This window comes from Aethalodelphis obliquidens, unplaced genomic scaffold, assembly GCF_003676395.1.
Source record: "Aethalodelphis obliquidens isolate GAN/ISIS:26980383/991018 unplaced genomic scaffold, ASM367639v1 scaffold83, whole genome shotgun sequence".
NCBI lineage: Eukaryota > Metazoa > Chordata > Mammalia > Artiodactyla > Delphinidae > Aethalodelphis > Aethalodelphis obliquidens.
The window spans coordinates 5,945,417-5,960,926 of NW_020838027.1; the positions used below are offsets into that span (position 1 = coordinate 5,945,417).

General features: G+C 49.9%; 1 protein-coding gene and 1 non-coding gene across 5 annotated transcripts in view; both read left to right on the forward strand.

The window, feature by feature from the left end:
• The window catches only part of NCAPD2 (non-SMC condensin I complex subunit D2), a 28,544-nt gene extending 13,034 nt beyond the window's left edge, over positions 1–15,510 (forward strand). For 2 of the 4 annotated variants that reach the window (XM_027093215.1, XM_027093216.1), the window contains exons 7-32: positions 957–1,084; positions 1,157–1,280; positions 1,461–1,608; positions 2,602–2,799; positions 3,149–3,283; positions 3,383–3,470; positions 3,567–3,747; positions 5,090–5,214; positions 5,723–5,962; positions 6,262–6,436; positions 6,938–7,022; positions 8,643–8,776; positions 9,462–9,594; positions 9,688–9,772; positions 9,821–10,015; positions 10,312–10,481; positions 11,187–11,298; positions 11,373–11,496; positions 11,579–11,734; positions 12,077–12,254; positions 12,343–12,437; positions 12,907–12,987; positions 13,136–13,319; positions 14,572–14,698; positions 14,803–14,958; positions 15,179–15,510. In XM_027093215.1, coding sequence (XP_026949016.1) covers positions 957–1,084; positions 1,157–1,280; positions 1,461–1,608; positions 2,602–2,799; positions 3,149–3,283; positions 3,383–3,470; positions 3,567–3,747; positions 5,090–5,214; positions 5,723–5,962; positions 6,262–6,436; positions 6,938–7,022; positions 8,643–8,776; positions 9,462–9,594; positions 9,688–9,772; positions 9,821–10,015; positions 10,312–10,481; positions 11,187–11,298; positions 11,373–11,496; positions 11,579–11,734; positions 12,077–12,254; positions 12,343–12,437; positions 12,907–12,987; positions 13,136–13,319; positions 14,572–14,698; positions 14,803–14,958; positions 15,179–15,267 — 3,646 coding nt within the window. In that variant the 3' untranslated portion in view covers positions 15,268–15,510. The remainder of the gene's footprint in view (positions 1–956; positions 1,085–1,156; positions 1,281–1,460; positions 1,609–2,601; positions 2,800–3,148; positions 3,284–3,382; positions 3,471–3,566; positions 3,748–5,089; positions 5,215–5,722; positions 5,963–6,261; positions 6,437–6,937; positions 7,023–8,642; positions 8,777–9,461; positions 9,595–9,687; positions 9,773–9,820; positions 10,016–10,311; positions 10,482–11,186; positions 11,299–11,372; positions 11,497–11,578; positions 11,735–12,076; positions 12,255–12,342; positions 12,438–12,906; positions 12,988–13,135; positions 13,320–14,571; positions 14,699–14,802; positions 14,959–15,178) is intronic. The other 2 variants (XM_027093217.1, XM_027093218.1) reach the window with 2 other exon arrangements.
• On the forward strand, positions 5,503–5,575 carry TRNAG-UCC (transfer RNA glycine (anticodon UCC)). The gene has a single exon. It is a non-coding gene; the product is annotated as a tRNA-Gly (tRNA).

Below are 15,510 nucleotides of genomic sequence, written 5' to 3' on the forward strand. Positions count from 1 at the left end.
AGACCAGTAAGGAGGCTGTGGCGGTCACTTGGGCAAGAGATGACAGTTGCTTAGGCCCGAGAGGGCGCTGGAGATGGGGAGAAGTGCATGCAGTCTGCACTTGTTCTTTTAAGGAGAGCCTACGGGGTGAGCTGACAGATGCGTGAGGTTTGAGGGAGGGTGTGGTCGAGGGTGACTCACCCAGGGTTTTCGCCTGAGCATTTGGAAGAATGTAGCTGCCAGTAACTGAAATAATGGGGAAGGCTGTGGGAGCGTGTTTGGGGGGACAGTAGAAGTTCTGCTTTGGACATAGAAAGCTGGAGGTGCCTATTAGACATCCAAATAGTGTCAGATTTGGTTGTGGAATGTACAAAGCTGGAGGAAGACAGGAGAGCGGTCTAAGCTAGAGCACACATTTGGGAATATAATGCATTTATATAAATGGTATTTGTAGCCATGCGACTGAATGAGATCACTAAATCAGTAAGCATAGCTAGAAGAGGGCAGAAATCCAAGGACTGTACCTTGGGGCCCTCCAGCATCAGGAGAGTGAGATGAGGAGAAAGAACCAGCTGAAGAAACTGAGAAGGGAGTCTGGCCTCCTGGTACCAAATGAGGCATGTTTCAAGGAGAAAGAAGTGATCAGTTGTGTCAGATGCAGCTGAAAGGTCAACTAAGATGAGGACTGCGTTGGCCATTTAACAATGAGAAGTCAGTGGTGACTTTGTCCTGTCTTTTATCATATATTCAGCTTCTGTAGACATTATAACTGGTTGAAAGTTGGTAATCCAGAAGGAGGAAGTACCTATCTTCCTCCTTTGGGGGTCAGCAAAGCAAAGCAACTTGGTGTGGAAGGCGATAGAATAAAGAAAACTAGAAGACCCTGACTGGGGCAGCAGAGGTGGAATGAATGAGACAAGACCAATGTAGTTGAGTCCAGACCGCTGATGTCACCATCTCTACTCTTCCTTTCTCAGTTTGGTTACTGGCTGCTGCTACCGCCTCCTGGAGAACCCCACCATTAGTCACCAGAAGAACCGCTCCACCCGGGAAGCCATAACACACCTGCTTGGTGTCGCCTTGACACGTTATAACCATATGCTGAGTAAGTTAGCCCTCCGCTTTGCCCCACCCTTTTCATCTTGCCCATGGTTTCTCACGTGTAGCACTTCCACAGGTGCCACTGTGAAGATCATCCAGATGCTGCAGCACTTTGAACACCTGGCATCTGTACTGGTGGCGGCTGTGAGTCTGTGGGCAACTGATTATGGGATGAAGAGCATAGTAGGAGAGATTGTAAGGTGACCCTTCCTTCTCTAATTTCTAATTCTCATTTCCCTCAGGGAGAGTATAAAGATTGGAAATTGCTTCTCTGTGTAACATTAGATTCCTTCAGATATTAGATGCCAACTTTACCTTCCCTTACTGGGACCTGAGTAATTAAGTTATGCTGCTATGGCTGTGTTTATTCCCCTGTGTAGAGAGATTGGACAGAAGTGTCCCCAGGAGTTGAGTCGGGACCCTTCAGGGGCCAAGGGCTTTGCCGCCTTCCTGACAGAACTAGCGGAGCGTGTCCCGGCCACCCTGATGTCCAGTGTGTGCATTCTACTAGATCATCTGGATGGAGAGGTAGGCAGTCCCCTGGGGATCTCAGGGTTTTTTAGGGGTTTTAAGTGCATTGTTGAAAGGCTGTTTCTTAACAAGAAGGAAGCTTTCACTGAAGTCAAGTTGTCTAGGCTAATCACTGTGGCAGTTCCTTCCTATAGAGAAGCAGATGAAGTTTATTGAATTAAATAAAGAGCCACTTATTAATCCTATTTCAGTATCACACTGGTTTCACCCAGGTCTGGAAGGGGAGAGTCTAGTGAGAGTGACTCAGCTGTGATTCTGGTTCCCACCCATTCCTCAGGATGAAGCCCCTTCCTGCCCACCTGGTTCTCAGATCCACCCACATCATCTGTCTTATCCCTCAGTGTTAGCCTGACTGCTTCCCAAGCTGATGCTGGCACTCCTCGGTGAATGTCAGGAACAAAGGCAGTCTGCTTGTTCATCTAATGTACTATAACCTTTTATGCAAGATCCCATTCTCAGGCTCTTGGCCTGGCAAAAACCCCAAACACTGTTCCCCATGATTCTGTAACGGACATGGTTGGCACCAGGGCTGATTTCTGCTTCCCTGTAAGTAAGATGTGGGAAGGGAAGTGTGAGAGAAAGGCGGTGTTTATTAGTAAGGATCAAAGGCTTTGAGGCCTCAGATGAAAGGTAGTAATTAATGCTTTTCAAACATGTGTTGGTGGATGGATGTGATTTCATATTCAGCTGCCACCATGGTTACCTGGGTGAGCCTTGTGGGGAAAAACTGCTCTGGGCTCTTGTTTATTTTGTCCCTACATTCTCCTGACCAGACAAGGCCCTTCTGGGATTCAGCTTTTTCTAGTGACCTCAGGAGTCAATGAATACCTGCTGGGCAGTTGACCAGAGAAAGTCAGAGCTAAGAAAAGCAAGCTTAACCTTGCCTAAAGGCCTTACCCCTTCTTTATGCCTGGATGAGCACAAGAGTTTAGGAAAACGACAGTCAGTATGGGGGTGCAGAGGCTCATACCAGCCTCATATCCCTCTCAGAATTACATGATGCGCAATGCCGTGCTGGCGGCCATGGCGGAGATGGTGCTGCAGGTTCTGAATGGAGATCAGCTGGAGGCGGCAGCCCGAGACACCCGAGACCAGTTCTTGGACACCTTGCAGGCCCACGGCCACGACGTCAGCTCCTTTGTGCGGAGCCGTGTTTTGCAACTCTTTACCCGAATCGTCCAGCAGAAGGTGAGTGTCCTTTGACGTGATAAAGATACACGGTACCCCTCTATGTACAGGCCGAAGAAAAGGAATCCAGGGTCAAAAGAAGAGTAGCTATGTCAAAGAAGAGTCTAGAATTCAGGATTCTACTACCAGTAATAAAGGTCTTCCTCTATCAAGGACAAGGATTCTGGGCTCCATTTAAGGACTACAGTATGTCTTAACCACTACAGACAGTCCTCTTGAGCTATTCACATCCCGTAGAAAAGTTTCCTTAGAATGAGTGGCTAGCTCATGTAGAGTGTTCTTCACGATCATCTTGAGCAGAATGGAAGGTGTGGGGCGGGATCTGATCCTGTCTTTCTGTTCCACGTAGGCTCTGCCCCTGACACGTTTCCAGGCAGTGGTGGCCTTAGCAGTGGGGCGTCTGGCAGACAAGTCGGTGCTGGTTTGTAAAAATGCCATCCAGCTCCTTGCCAGTTTTCTTGCCAATAATCCCTTTTCCTGCAAGGTAAGTAGTCTGGGCCCACCCAAAAGAGAAGGAATTAAATGGAAATAGCAGTGAAATTCCATGACTCAGTGACCCTGATGTTCATTTTTACCTTGGTAGCTTAGTGATACTGACCTTGCTGGACCGCTGCAGAAGGAAACCCAGAAATTACAAGAGATGAGGGCCCAGAGGCGAGCTGCAGCTGCTTGTGAGTAGTTGCTGTGGGGGAGTTCTCACCCCAGACATCCTTCTCCTTGCAGCTGGAAACTCAGTGCAAGAGTCTAAGTGAGACTTTCTCATTCAGCCGCAGTGCTGGACCCAGGGGAGGAGTGGGAAGCCATGCTGCCAGAGTTGAAGGCTACCCTGCAGCAGCTGCTGAAGCTTCCCCAGGAAGGAGAGGGGATGCCCGAGGAGGTTGCCGAAACAGAGACAGCGGAAGAGGTGGAAGGACGCATCCGTCGATTGCTAGCCAAAGCTAGTTACAAGTATGTGAAAGAATGGGATATTCTCTCATGACCTGTCAGGTTTAGAGTTAACTTTTGAGACACAATATATTTTTTTTAATTGAAGTATAATTGATTTACAGTGTTGTGCTAATTTCTGCTTTACAGCAAAGTGACTGTTAATACACATATGTACATTCTTTAACAATGTTTTTTTTAAATGAACTGCACTTAGGGTATGCTGCCATCAGATGGTGGTAGGTGTTTTCATTGCAGTAATAGTCTGAACACCAGATATATGCCAAAGGCAAAGTCTACAATTAAGCATGCTTTTCTGCTTTTACAAATGTTTAAAAAAACTACTAAAACAACTAGACATAAATCGTGTTATAATTAAATATGACCAAAGTCCTGCTTCATTTGAAGAAGACGACCTATAAGTATAATCCTATTTCTATAAAGTAAGTTACTTAAACTTTCTGGGTCTCAGTTTCATTATTTATTTAAAAATAGTTGATTAGGCCATAAGATCTCTAGTGGCTTTTTAATTCCAAAATGTGTGAGCTGATAAATAATAACAAACGTGCTCAATCGTACCTTAATTTTTAAATCAACCTGGTATGAATCCTGATCTTAGAGGAAAGATTTTTGTGACTAGAACTTGAGAGCACCTTGGCAACAAAAGCGTTAGAGCTGTCCACAGGTATTCTTAAACCTCAACCACAAGTCATTAGTTTACTTCCTACCTAACTAGGCTGCTCAGAAAGGCTGAAGAGAGGGTGGCTAGTTGGCTAATTCCCTACGTCTCTCTGGTGTCTCTCTTTGCTGAAGCGTAAAAGGCAGCCTGCTCTGCCTCCAAGCGTGCTAGTGATGAGTTAGGAAAAGGCTCCTTCTCATGTTAAAGATGCCCCTCCTCCCTCAGCAGTCCTCCCGGCCAGTGCTGGGCGGAGTTCTTAACAGCGGAGGTTCTGGCTGCCAGTTACAAATTTAAACGTGTTAGAACGTAACTTTTTAACAGTTTAATAGCAGAGTTTGGGGGGATTTTTTTGGTTTTTTTTTAAGCAGGAAGCTACTTTTTCGTAATTAGACAATATATTCACATCATACAGTATTTAAAATTTGAACAAGGACGTGCCATGAAAAATCCCTTCCAAACCTGCTTTCCAGCCAGTTAGTTCCCTTCCCATAGCGAGCCTCCTTCTAGAGATAATATGTAGTCACACAGTCAGACATATCTACATTTTTTCCCCCTTTTTATACAAGTGACAGAGTTCTCTACCAGTAGGTCTAGGTTCTTGATGGAATCATGACACAGGCTCCCTGACACAAGGCTGCAGTGACACTCTTATGGGTGCCTGATTGGTGACAGGTGATGTTCTGTCAGGCAGGCCATCATTCTCACTCAAGAAGCCATAGGCCACTTCCAGGAATCTGAACCCTTCTGTCATATGGATCCAGAGGAGTCAGAGAAGACTGCGTTCTTGAATCTCTTAGGAACTATCTTCAAAGGTAAATTCCTTTTCCTTCTTCAGTCAGCAAACAAGACACTTCAACTGTATTTATAGACCATTTACTTTCTGTCAGACACTGTCCTGGCTGGCAGCCTGGTGCTGAAAGAGGCCAGAGGGGAGTTAGTGGTGCTTCTGCTCTGGAATGGAAGCAGCCTACGGGCCTAAGATTTAGTCACAGGGTATAAAAGGTTATTTCCAAACTGTAGAGGACTTGAGGAATCTTTTTTGAGAAATGAACCAACATATTTTAGAATAAATTCTAAATTTATACTTTCCTAGTGGGAATTCCCCGGTGGTCCAGTGGTTAGGACTCTGCATTTCCATTGCAGGGGTCACAGGTTCGATCCTTGGTCAGGGAACTAAGATCCCGCAAGTAGCGCAGCACGGCAAAAAAAAAAAAAAAAAAGCTTTCCTATTGTAGAAACAAATATTCAGCGATGTTTAGAACTGTTGGGTTTCCCCGTATACCCTTGAACGAAAACCATCCTGTAATTCTTTAACTCTAGGCCCAGCAGCTCCCACACAGGAGAAGAATCCCCAGGGGGCTGCGGGGAACTTGGGCCCAGGAGAGACTGGCTGCAAAGACAAGCCCAGTGTGTCAGAGCCTGAGAAATGCAGGGAAAACGATGAGCTGGTGAAGCAGGAGATGCTGGTGCAGTATCTGCAGGATGCCTACAGCTTCTCTCTGAAGATCACAGAGGCCATTGGCATCATAAGCAAGATGATGTATGAACACACAACTACAGGTACGCCGGCATCCCCTCTGCAAGGACTGGGTCTTGGAGTTGGAAGAACCAGTCTTGTCCGTACTTTATTGATGTCTGTCCGCTCTTTTGAAAGGCCCGGATTCTTTCTTCAATTTGCTTTGTGTAGCCCTGCGGAGTGTGCATATAGTATTTCACAGGGCATTTAGGGGAGTTGGCATCCTCAGGGAAAAAGGAGGAAGGCCTCCGCTCGCATGTTGCTACATTAAGAAAGGTTCCGCCTTTAAGTATTGGGGGAGTTTTGCCAAGCAGATAGGTGACATTTGTGTCTGTCCTCTCAGTGGTACAGGAGGTGATTGAATTCTTTGTGATGGTATTCCAATTTGGGGTACCCCAGGCCCTGTTCGGGGTGCGCCGCATGCTGCCTCTCATCTGGTCGAAGGAGCCTGGTGTCCGGGAAGCTGTGCTGAACGCCTACCGCCAACTTTACCTCAAACCTAAGGGGGACTCTGCCAGGTAGATGGGCTGTGTTTCGCCTCCTGAAGGAGTTGGGGGGAGTGGGCACCCTTCTTCTAGAGGCGTTCTAGCTCCAGAGGCACTAGGTCTGTAATGGGCTCGGGGTGGGGCTGAACTTACAGTGAAACCCATCCTAAGCAGTTATTTGGTTTGTTTTTCTTTTTATTGAAGTATAGTTGATGTGTACAATATTAAACGTTAGAAGTGTGCAATATAGTAACTCACTCTTTTTAAAGGTTATACTCCATTTAGAGTAATGAAATATTGCCCGTGTACAGTATATCCTTGTAGCTTACTTTATACATAATAGTTTGTACCTCTTAATCTCCTGCCCCTGTATTGTCCCTCCCCCTTCCCTCTCCCCGCTAGTTTGTTCTCTATATCTGTGAGTCTAAAGCAGTTATTTATTATTTGACACTGTGGTGGGATTGCCTAATAACCTGTTTGCCAGGTTCAGCTTCTTGGTCTTTTAATGACCCCTGATCTCTGCTGTTCCCACAGAGCCAAGGCCCAGACTTTGATTCACAATCTCTCTTTGCTGCTAGTGGATGCCTCAGTTGGGACCATTCAGTGTCTTGAGGAAATTGTAAGTCTCCTCACTTTGACTTACTCATTCAGCAAGTATTAGTGAGTGATTACTATGTGTTCAGCAACTTACTCAGCCCTGCAAAGAAGTATAAGATTATTCGCTTTCAAGTCTAGTTGGCAACCCAAAACACAACACATTTCTAGAGCAATGCAGCAGATTGCTAAGTGGCCCAGGCAATGATTATAGTAGCGATAGTAATATAATAATAGTAACACATTATGCCAGGTACTGTATTTAGCACTTTGCTCATATTAATTTGCTAATCCTCACAACAGCCCTAGGAGGTTATGCTATTATCAGCATTTTACAATGAGAAATCTGAGGCACAGAGATCTTAAAGAAGTTGGCTAATTTCAGCTACTTAGGAGCAAAGGTTGAGATTCAAACTCGGGCATAAGAGTTCCAGAAAACATACTCTTACCTGGTATATTATATTGACAAGTAGAGTGGGAAAGGGAGCAGTGTGAGGTGGAATACTCGAGGGAAAAGCTTCCTGAAGGTGGCAGGACTTAATTTGGGCCTTGATGAGTAGGATTTAGAGAATTAAAGAAAGGAAGGAGTTAAAGAGAAATGAAAAAGAAATGAAAACATTTCAGACAGAAAGCCACGAAAGAGCACTGCCTATGTTGTAGAATGAAGACGATTGTGTTCTGGCTCAAAACTGTCATCTGGAAAAGATAGGAAGCTGGAAATATGGGTTGGAACTAAATCGGGAAGATCCCGGGATGCCTTTCAAGAGTCTAGGACCTGAACCTTGTCAGCCAGGGACTCCAGCATTTTAGTGAGGCAGAGCTGCTATGAAGGGTTTGGATTATGGGACAGAAGGCAGAGGTGGTGCTGCATACCAGCGTCCACTGGGAGGAGCGTCACCGCGGGAAAGAAGAGCCTGCTGGTGGCACTTGGCCCGAGATCTTGTAGAGTGGCTGCTGGCCAGGAGCCCATGCAGCGGGCAAAGGAGAGCTATCTCTGCATGGTGAGCAGAGCTGTGGCATGGTGAAACAGACGTCTGGGGAGGTCACAGCATACAGGTTGGTTGGAGCAGAGGCTAGGGACAGGGATGTCCCTGGAGGCTGCTGTAGATGTGCAGTGACAGGGGTCTAGACTTTGGGGGTGGGAGGAAAATCTGGAGAATTGCACTTTAATGGAAGATAAATTTTAAGAGGAAGAATAGGTCGGACTAAGTGACTGATACATAAAATATTAGGTGACTATGAAGTTTGAAGCATATGTGACTGTTGGTGTTGGTGCCGTTGGCAAAATGAAAAGGCAAGAAAGGACGATGGCATCCATTTCAGACATGCTGAGCTAGTGGCTACAGCAAGAAACCTGCTAGAAATCTCCAGCATGTAGTCCAGACTGTAGATCCACAGGAACTCGAGGTCAGTTTCAGTGTGTCATCTTCATGAACGTAGATTTGAAGGCATGAAAGCAGAAAAGTAACAGAGATGGAAGTACCTCTCCAGCCCCCACTTTACATTTCGAGCCTCCTCCTTCCTCTCCCACTCCTCAACATTGCCTTTACTTACTTAGGTTCTCGATATTCTCTTCAGAGGAGGTGGACCAAGCATCAGGGGAATTGTTATTTTTTGGCCTGAGCCCTTTTTCTTTTCTCTTCAGCTCTGTGAGTTTGTGCAGAAGGATGAATTGAAACCAGCAGTGACCCAAGTGCTGTGGGAGCGGGCAACGAAGAAGGTGCCCTGCTCTGCTCTGGAGCGCTGTTCTTCTGTCATGCTTCTCGGGATGATGGCACGGTGAGGCTCAGATCCAGACAGGCGGTAGGACGAGAGAGGAAGGGAAGGTTCTCTTAAGACTGCTTCAGTGGGGCTTCCCTGGTGGTGCAGTGGTTGAGAATCTGCCTGCTAATGCAGGGGACATGGGTTTGAGCCCTGGTCTGGGAGGATCCCACATGCCGCGGAGCGGCCGGGCCCGTGAGCCATGGCTGCTGAGCCTGTGCGTCCGGAGCCTGTGCTCTGCAACAAGAGAGGCCACGATAGTGAGAGGCCCGCGCACTGCGATGAAGAGTGACCCCCGCTTGCCACAACTAGAGAAAGCCCTCGCACAGAAACGAAGACCCAACACAGCAAAAATAAATAAATTAATTAATAAACTCCTACCCCCAACATCTTCTTTTAAAAAAAAAAAAAAAAAAAGACTGCTTCAGTAATAGCAGTCAGGCCCAGCTGAGCTCTGTGCACGCATCAGCCACCTAAATGGAGAATAAAACAGTGACCATACCAGTCTACCCCCAGGCAGCAGAAACAGTGGGGTCAACAGAGCAAGAGGGATGCCAAGGGGCCAGCCCTATGCCAGAGCCTCTCTGTAGCGCTCCAAGGCTCTCGAAGCCCTGAGTTGGGTGCTGGTTCCTACCCCCTTGGTGTTGTCCCCCACACAGAGGGGTCCGTGAGTGGCTTTAACTCTATGGCTTCCTTCTCCTAGAGGAAAACCAGAAATTGTAGGAAGCAACTTAGACACACTGGTGAGCATAGGGCTGGATGAGAAGCTTCCACAGGACTACAGGTTGGCCCAACAGGTGTGCCGTGCCATTGCCAACATCTCTGACAGGAGGAAGGTACGTGGGGTGGGTACGTCCAAACTAAGGAGAGTGGGCATTCTCCTGTCCACCGTCAACACACACCCGCGTTGTCTTCCCTGCTTTCGACAGCCTTCTCTGGGCAAACGTCACCCTCCCTTCCGGCTGCCTCAGGAACACTGCTTGTTTGAGCGACTACAGGAGACGGTCACGAAAGGTGAGCTACCATGAAGGGCCTCGGGCAGAATTGGGCCTTTGTCTGCAGTGGCAACTTCTCCCTTCTGCTGCGCAGGCGTTGTCTGCCCAGACCCACTCTGGATCCCATTCAAGGAGGCGGCAGTGACCCTCATTTACCAGCTGGCAGAGGGCCCCGAGGTGATCTGTGCCCGGATGCTGCAGGGCTGTGCAAAGCAGGCCCTGGAGAAGCTGGGAGAGAAAAGCACCCCCCAGGAGGCCACGAGTAAGTAGGCAAGAGGGTCGGTGGGCCCGCAGGCAGCAGCCAGCTTCTGCTGCCGTCCCTGCCGGCCGGGAGCCACTGATACTACCACTTCCTACAACCACTCCCGATCCCCTCAACCCCCGCTGTCCCTTTCTGTCACTCAGGCCGGGCCCGTCACTGCTACCACACCCTCCACCCCCAGCTCTTGCCTCTTCACTGGGGTGTAGAGCGTGTGAGCAAGGGGGCCATCAGTATGGCGGGGGCCTGTGAGACTTGATTGTCTTTTTCTCCGTGCTTTCCCGCTCCCCCTCCTGCAGAGGACACGCCTGTGCTCCCCACTTTCCTGTTGATGAACCTGCTGTCCCTGGCCGGGGATGTGGCTCTGCAGCAGCTGGTGCATCTGGAGCAGGCAGTGAGTGGAGAGCTCTGTCGGCGCCGAGTTCTTCGGGAAGAACAGGAGCATAAGACGAAAGAGCCAAAGGAGAAGGTGAGTGGCACGCCTGCGCATTTGGGTTCGAGTCCCAGGCGTTTCCCAGATTTGCTTCCGGCCCTCGGGTCCTTCACATTTCCTTCTGGGGATCTCCGCTTCTCTCCTGTTAAATGAGCTGATGGAGACTGCCTCCTTGCTGCAACTACTCTGGAAATGATTAGTGAGAACAAAGATGGATCACCCAGGAAGGAAAGTTTTAGGTAAATACAGAGCATCGAGATAAGGACCTTGGCATAAGACACAGGCTGTGCCCTAGGCAGTGTTTGTTAGCACACTCCCAGGGCCTTTCCGGCAGCCTTGGTGACTGGGCGTAGCACCTGATGGGACCTTGTGTTCTCTCCACTAGAGGCAGTGATGTCTGGCAGACAAATGATTGACAGAGCCCTGCAGCAGTGAGATAAAGTCTGCCCTTCTCTGTGACCTTGAACCATTGTCTGGCAGGCTCCGTCTGTTGACTGTGTCTAGGAAGTTATGTGCTTCTGAGGAGGAATTCAGAAGAGGTGTGGGGTGCTTCGGCAACTTGAACACAAACGGACCTAGTTCTCTTCCGGTTTAATTCAAGAGTCCTTCTTTGGATACACGTGACACGCCTGTGACTGGTTTTGCAGAATTTGCCTTTCCCCAGATCCATTTGTGCGAAATGAAGGGTAGGCTGGAATCAAAACGGTCTGCTCACCCATGACCTGGCTGCTCTCCCATCAGAATCCAAGCTCTGAGGCCACCATGGAGGAGGAGATGGGGCTGGTTGGGGCTACAGCTGATGACACCGAGGCAGAACTCATCCGCGGCATCTGTGAGCTGGAGCTGCTAGATGGTGAGAAGAATTGCTGAGTGGCCCTCTCCCTGGCTAGGTAGGCTGTCCCAAACCTAGAGTTGTTCCTTCACCAGGCAAACAGACACTGGCTGCCTTTGTTCCACTTCTGCTTAAAGTCTGCAACAACCCTGGTCTCTATAGCAACCCAGAGCTCTCTGCAGCTGCTTCACTTGCCCTCGGCAAGTTCTGCATGATCAGGTAGGCCTTGGGGTGGGCATCACCTTCTCCAGGAGGATGGGGGATGGTATGGTTTCCCTGATGATCCTCTCTTTGCCCCTAGTGCCACTTTCTGTGACTCCCAGCTTCGTCTTCTGTTCACCATGCTAGAAAAGTCTTCGCTCCCCATCGTTCGATCTAACCTCATGATTGCTACTGGGGATCTGGCCATCCGCTTCCCCAACCTGGTGGACCCCTGGACACCTCATCTGTATGCTCGGTGAGGGACACCTCACAGCACCTTCGCCGTCCCAGCCAGCCCTGGAGGCTGTGGTGAAGTCAGTGTGAGAATCCCCAAAACTGTGCCCTGGTCTTTAATGTTCCCTTGAACATCTGTGCAGGCCCTGGCTGAGTGTGGCCCCAAAGGGATTGATGTTTCTTCTCTAAAGCCTTGGTTACAGCCTTGGCCTCTTTCCCCAAACCCAGCTTTCAACTCTAAACATCCCCTAACTGCTTCTAGAATGGCACTAGGAAGAGGCCATAGAGTCCTACTGAGGGCCTGTCTGCCAGCGTCAGCTTTAGCCCATGGTCTTGGTCCTAATGACTCGGATTTCATTCTTAGCCTCCGGGACCCCGCTCAGCAAGTGCGGAAAACAGCCGGGCTGGTGATGACCCACCTGATCCTGAAGGACATGGTGAAGGTGAAGGGGCAGGTGAGCGAGATGGCCGTGCTGCTCATCGACCCTGCCCCTCAGATCGCTGCCCTGGCCAAGAACTTCTTCAACGAGCTCTCCCACAAGGTGAGAGGTGGGGGGCAGCTTAGAGCTTGCTGCCGGGGGAACATGCAGGTCACCTCGTCTCTTTGATATGACTCTCTCTCTCTCACAGGGCAATGCGATCTATAACCTCCTTCCAGATATCATCAGCCGCCTGTCAGCCCCTGAGGGAGGAGTGGAGGAGGAGCCTTTCCACACCATCATGAAGTACAGTTCCCTGGGCCTTGGGGCACGTTTTCCATTGTAGAGCAGCCTTAGGAATCAGACAAACCTGTATGTGATTTCTGGCTCTGCTACTCTTTAGCCTGTGGACTTCAGCAATAACCACCTCTCTGTGCCTGTTCCTCCTGTGTAAAATGAGGCCAGAAATACTTCCCCTTTATTAGTTCTTGAAAAGGTTCAATAAGGCAAAAGTCCTGACACTGGACAGCAGCTGCTTTTGTTATAAATTGCGTCTCAGTGAAATTCCTCAGGAGGGTGGGGTGGGCCCTTCCCTGAGGCGTGAGAGAGGGCAGGAGGTACAGGCCCGGGCGTGGGCTGCGGCAGAGAAGAGCCTGCTACGGAGTCAGGAGGATGACAGAAGGCTGGTGCTGGGGAGGGTACGGGGTTGGTGTTGGCAGTGGGTGGGTTCGGAGCTGCCCCCAGAGACGGCACATCCGCATCTCCCCTCCTGCAGGCAGCTCCTTTGCTACATCACCAAGGACAAGCAGACCGAGAGCCTGGTGGAGAAGCTGTGTCAGCGGTTCCGCACGGCCCAGTACGCTGCCTGCCTTGAGGGCTCTTTGTGGCGAGAGGGAAAGAGCCCTCCCACCCAGGGGCCTCCCCGGGGCTGTGGGAGGCTGATGAGGAAGGAGGCCTTTCCCTCCTGGGTCCCACTGCTCCTCACAGAGCCATCCTGCCCGCAGGACCGAGCGCCAGTACCGGGACCTGGCCTACTGCGTGTCACAGCTGCCCCTCACAGAGCGGGGTCTCCGCAAGATGCTGGAAAACTTTGACTGCTTTGGAGATAAACTGTCAGACGAGTCCATCTTCAGCGCCTTTTTGTCCGCTGTGGGCAAGTTGCGGCGTGGAGCCAAGCCCGAGGGCAAGGTGAGCGGTGCCCGCCCGCATTCCAGCCACAGTTCATTCCGCTGTTCTGAGGCTCTGGATTTCTGACTTAGCCCCAGCTGATTGCAACCAAGTAACCAGAGTGACCTGAGACCAGATCTTTCTGTCTCCAATTCCTGATTCTTTGTTTCTCTTTTTTCTTTTCTTTAGTAGACTTTACTGAGGGCAGTTTCAGGTTCAAAGCAAAATTGAGTAAAATATAGAGTTCCCCCATGTGCCCCCTGCCCCCAGGCAGGCACAGCCTCACAGCCTCCCCGGTTACCCGCATCCCCGCCAGAGGCTAGAGCAGGACATCCATGAACCTGCCTGGACACATCACCATCGCCCAGAGAGCGTGGTTTCCGGGAGGGTTCACTCTCGGTGATGTGCGCGCTGAGGGTTTAGAATGTATTGTGACCTGTGCCCACTGCTGTGCGACATTCAGAGTAGATTCCCTGCTCTGAGCATCCTCTGCTCCCCTGTTCACCCCACCTCCCCGAAGCCCTGGCAGCCACTGGTCTTTTTACTGTTGCCACAGCTTTGCCTTTCGCAGGGTGTCATATCATCGCACCCACACGGTATATGCTTTTCTCAGTTGTGTTCTTTCATCCAGTGATACGCATTTAAGGTTCCTCCATGTCTTTTCACGGACTTGTTTTTTTTTTTTTTTTTTTTTGGCTGCGTTGGGTCTTCGTTGCTGTGCGTGGGCTTTCTCTAGTTGCGGCGAGCGGGGGCTGCTCATTGCGGTGGCTTCTCTTGTTGCAGAGCCTGGGCTCTAGGTGTGCGGGCTTCAGTAGTTGTGGCACACGGGCTCAGTAGTTGTGGCTCACAGGCTCTAGAGTGCAGACTCAGTAGTTGTGGCACATGGACTTAGTTGTTCCGCGGCATGTGGGATCTTCCCGGACCAGGGCTTGAACCCTGTCCCCTGCATTGGCAGGCAGATTCTTTTTTTTTTTTTTTTTTTTTTGCGGTACGCGGGCCTCTCACTGTTGTGGCCTCTCCCGTTGCGGACGCACAGGCTCAGCGGCCATGGCTCACGGGCCCAGCCATTCCACGGCATGTGGGATCTTCCCGGACCAGGGCATGAAGCCGTGTCCCCTGCATCGGCAGGCGGACTCTCAACCACTGCGCCACCAGGGAAGCCCCCAGGCAGATTCTTAACCACTGCACCACCAGGGAAGCCCCAACTTGTTTCTTTTTAATCATAGAAATAACTATATTTCCAGGCCTGCTTTTCACCTCTTTTTGCCTCCAGGCTGTAATAGATGAATTCGAGCAGAAGCTTCGGGCCTGTCACACCAGAGGTTTGGATGCAATAGAGGAACTTGAGATTGGCCAAGCGGGTAGCCAGAGAGCCCCATCAGCCAGGAAACAGCCTGCTGGTACGTGAGGCAGCCCCTCGCGGGACAGACCAGGCGGGGCCCTCCTCTCAGATAGAGGTTCCTTTTGTCTTTCCTTTTTGGACTCATGCCTCTGCCTTTTCTAGTCTCTAGACACCGGCGTCTGGCTTCTGCAGCGTCACACAGTGACTTTGTCACACCTGAGCCCCGCCGTACTACCCGATGGCATCCAGACACCCAGCGGCAAGTTTCAAGAAAGAAACTCAGAATCGTCTTCTCAAGTGATGAGTCCAGCGAGGAAGGTATGGTGCTTCCTTCCACACCGAGCCCAGAAGAAGCATAGCTCGGCGGGGCGGGGGGGAGGCTGGCTTTGATGGGGTCCTGCTGCATAGGCCCCCTGCCCCCAAGGTCCTCTTCCTCCCTGTGCAGTGTGGCCTGGGACTGTCCCATTTGTTCTCTGAGACCTATGTTTCACCATCTTTGTGACTCAGCTTTTTCTTATTCCCCCAATTCTTTGAATAGAACCATTAGCAGAGATGACAGAAGATGAGACACCCAAGAAAACCACCCCCATCCGCCGCCGAGCATCTGCTCACAGGCACAGGTCCTAGGGGCAGCCTTGCCTGTTCCCAACCCTGCTGTGCTGGTGTCTTGTGGAGTGACCTTGAATTCTGTTCCCCTTGTAAAATACTTGTTTGCCTGTCTCCTTGTTTTTTTAATGCATAAATGGTCTTTGTAACAGATGGCTTTGCTCTTAAACTAGCCTAACTGAACTGAGTTGAGCTGCTTTCCTTGGAATATACATTTGCCAGTTTCCTAGTTTTCCAATGAATAAACATTTTTATATACTTTTA